The following is a 4,026-nucleotide window of genomic DNA, read 5'->3' as shown; positions in this document are numbered from 1 at the left end:
AAGCATTTAACAGAATTGCAGCGTCCACGTTGTATTATGAAGCCAAGTCAGTTTGATCTAAACAGCCAAATATTGCATGTAACAATTTTGACTCACAGGGCTTACAATTGTAAGAGGTTTTATTCTTTAACAGTCGTGCGTAATTACGCATTAGATTCCGCTGCTTTCATATTATCTCCACTATCAAATTCCAATTACTTAAGTGATGTATTAAAGATCGATGTCCAAACGGCTCTTCGTAGCTAAACTGCAGTTGCATTGAGAAAATTAACCACTTGTATACGCCTGGACCTTTTATATTATTATCTTTACTTGAGATAATGATTTTTTTTTTCTGCATCGGAGACCGGTCGGGAAAAGAACCTTGTATGCTGATTTTGGTAATTTTGGAGGGAATAAACCCAGAACCGTTTCCATCCTCAGGTGTAAAGCGATGTTACAACGGACCGGCCCCCAGTTGCTCTTCCTAATAGCCCTGTGCAGTGTGTTGTACTCCCGGACTCTGAGTCTGCCATACTCATCCATGAGGTAAGAAAAACCTGAGTTCTCTCCAACTTAAACTGACGACAGGAAGAAAGGAAATCCAACTCTGTACATTAGACAAAATGAAATGTAGAATCAAAAACAACTATCGTTCTCACATTACTATAACCTTCTTATAACAATGTATGTGTCAGCGTCTAAACAAAGGCGATACTTTTAGCTTGTGATCGCGCATTAGGATACCGTATTTATCTCTAATAAAGAGCACGAGCAATACTGTGAAACATAGTTTTTCTACATTGTATAGTTGGTTAAGAGCTATTTAAGAGGTCCGTGGAGATTTTACGCACGTTGGCGTCTTTAAGAAGTGAAATCAGAAATCATTGAAATCAGAAAATATGCTGAGTTAACAATCGCCGTTTCTCTGTTAAATCACTTTATTGGTTGAACTGTATCTATTGGAGCTCGTGCACGTCATACTTTTTTTGTAGGCTTATTTGGAAAATGTAATGTTGCATCAGTTGTAACCAGACTTTAATGTAACTGTACTGGAATGCTTTGCAGACCGTTGAGACACGCGGACGGTCTGTTCACCAGCGGATACAGCAAACTCCTGGGACAACTATCAGCGCGGAGGTACCTGGAGTCTCTCATCGGAAAGCGGGTCAGGTAGGTGTCCGAAACCGGAGAGCTGTCAGGCAGGGGATTAGGATTTAATTTTTTGAATCGCGACTCGAGTACAAGGATTAGGGTTTTTAGTTATTTCTGATTTTCCATGGTCATGCCTTGAAATTGTTTAATGTGGGTTCATAATATGTAGGCTATACCTAATGTAAACACGTTTTACATTTGGACAACAAATAATTTTCTGATTCCAGATCCATATACTTGGTTAACAGCTGTATATATGTTATTACAAAAAGATTTCTATATTTGAAAACAAAAGTAGAGAAAATACCAGATAAAGACGGGGTAAACTGAAGCTAATATCAGCCTCTTCCTTTAGGAAATATGAACCCAAAGCCATCAGATATGAACGAGTGAAATGTAACTCTGCATACTTGTGGCAAATAATTTAGAAATGCGCTTGAAAATGCTGCATACAGTTAATTAAGGACTTGATAAAACACATGAAAAAGTTTAATTTTAATTTTATTTAAATTTGATATCCTACATTTCATCAATACCATCTGCAAATTCAAGGGAAATGCAAACAAAGTACTTTAAATTATCATAAAAGTTTTTTTGTTGACTTTTATGTAAAAAGTGAATAATCATGTTTCATTGTTTCATGTTTTGTTAAGCATTATAGTTTAGCTCTGGAGGACCTGCTGACATTTGCAATGAAAAGACCCGGCCTGCTTGATGATCCATTTTATAATTGACTAAACAATTTTTAAAGGTTAATTTATGCCATTACTGCCTCATTACATGTGTGTGTGTGTGTGTGTGTGTGTGTGTGTGTGTGTGTGTGTGTGTGTGTGTGTGACATAGCCAGGAGGAAAGAAAGACACCGTGAGTCACAGATCCTGCGCCACATTGACTTAGCATTGAAACCTGCTGACCCTCTGAGCTATAGTGAAACCTTCACGCTTCTCTTTGTCTCTTTCATCCTTCTCTTCGGTCCAGTGACGAGCTGATGGAGGAGCCAGTGAAGCGCCATTCAGACGCCATCTTTACAGACAACTACAGCCGCTTCCGCAAACAGATGGCCGTCAAGAAGTACCTCAACTCAGTCTTAACAGGAAAGAGAAGGTATGTTTCTGTCATTCAGGTATTCCCTTCTCCATATTTGTTGTATTATCAACTGTACAGGGAAAGAGGTCAAGATTTGTCATGTCATTAAACTGTTGGGGATTCATTTTTTTTCAACCAGTGTGTACAGTAGCAGCAACTAAGAAAAAACACAGCTAAAAGAACATTCAAACACTTCACATTTCTGTGGTGGCTGCTTGGAGACAATTAGATGAGTACAGCAATTGGAAGCCAGACTAACCAACGAATAATGATCATTTCAAATGATAGCATGAACAAAAAATCCTCAGAATCGTGTGTACCGTGTTTCAAACATGACATTGTATATCTAAAGCAAATCATGGTTCAATAGGTGAACCCTCCAATGTACTCATAAAGCAATATTTATGGATAAATAGCAATGAGTGCAATAGAACCAGCTAACCAGCATGCACAGCTGTCACTATAACCTTTATAATGCTCATGGCAGGCAGTTCAAGTGAACTTTAAAGTGTTTCCATCTCTTGCCAACTGCAGTTTACTTTGTTAATCATATGTCTTTCTTTCTCATAAAATAGAAATGTCAATGAGACACAGTTTAGCATCTCACAAGGACATTTTAAGCACAACATGAAATCAGCATGATCATAAGTGCACCAGTCTTCACAGTCTTCTCAGAATTTAAAAATATTTGTATGAAATAAAATGGAACAATGTCAAACCTTGCCTGCCGTTCTACTTTTACAGCATAGAGGATCCTGGAACCAGTGACCCTGAGGAGTCCAGGGACGACCCTAGCACCTTCCAGGAAAGCTACAATGACATCAACGTAGATAATTTCCTAACCAACTTTCAACTGGTAGGAACACACACAAACACATATACACAAATGGTTATACTGTTAAACATTTACATAATGCGTATGCTTATTTCCCCAGCTCCCACCTTACCATAACCTTACCATAACCTGGTAAAACCATCTGCCTAACCTGACCAAATGTAACCATTTTTAACCATGAAGCAGTACTTTGACGGTCTCAAATAGATCCTTCAAAGACAGCAAAACAAAATCCTCCTGTGTGAACATTTACATTTTTAGAATGAGACAAATACACACACATAAAGATACCTGACGTTTGCTTCTTTAAACGACTAAATGTAGGAAAATAAATTAGTAGAAATATGTTACTAATACGATAGGAATACCGATTTCTGGTTGTTCTAGATCAATAATACAATTCTCTGCCCATTATCTCCCCTTTCTTGTTTTTTTGCAGCCACTTTGAGGAGGGGCCCGTGCTCGAGTGAATACCTCAACTCATCCTCATGAAACCGCCCATTCCAAAAAAAGCAACGCAGTATTAATCCAAAGGACATTTGAAAGTCAGATCAACCAATGATGATGTGTTCTCCAATGTGGTTATCTATCCATACACACAGTACATGTTTACACTGTATATATACCGTATATATATATAAATATTATACTAATCACTAAAGATCCTCGCCCAAAGAACTCTGCGGATTTCACTGAGCAACATGTCCACGTGCAGTTTGGTCAACCAGTCTGAAAATGGCAACAGTAAAAATAAACAGAACTACCAAATGTACTTTCTTTCTAAGATCAGTGTTGTTCCATTACATTTGGAATGGAACCCTGTCTCTCCTAGATGCTTTTTTAAGAAACCACTGTCCTATTAAATTTGAGTGAAATGTGTCCCATCAAATTCCAGTAAAAAGCATTTAACCACTGAGAGTTTATAGAACAGCAGTTACTTTCAAAAGTTTACCTTCCTCTTTGATTTTCCG

At 37.9% G+C, this 4,026-nt stretch overlaps 1 protein-coding gene across 1 annotated transcript; it reads left to right on the top strand.

The window, feature by feature from the left end:
• Positions 1–433: 433 nt before the first annotated feature.
• On the top strand, positions 434–3,503 carry vip (vasoactive intestinal peptide; the record flags this gene model as incomplete). The annotated part of the gene is made up of 5 exons (XM_080036865.1): positions 434–528; positions 1,048–1,152; positions 2,113–2,238; positions 2,965–3,076; positions 3,495–3,503. 5 exons carry the CDS (start codon positions 434–436, stop codon positions 3,501–3,503), a joined length of 447 nt encoding a protein of 148 aa, XP_079892991.1.
• Between the last annotated feature and the right edge of the window lie 523 nt (positions 3,504–4,026).

Source organism: Ammodytes marinus (assembly GCF_949987685.1).
Source record: "Ammodytes marinus genome assembly, chromosome: 11".
Taxonomy (NCBI): Eukaryota; Metazoa; Chordata; class Actinopteri; order Uranoscopiformes; family Ammodytidae; genus Ammodytes; species Ammodytes marinus.
The sequence above is the reverse complement of the archived record's forward strand: the minus strand, read 5'-3'. Positions and strand labels throughout refer to the sequence as shown.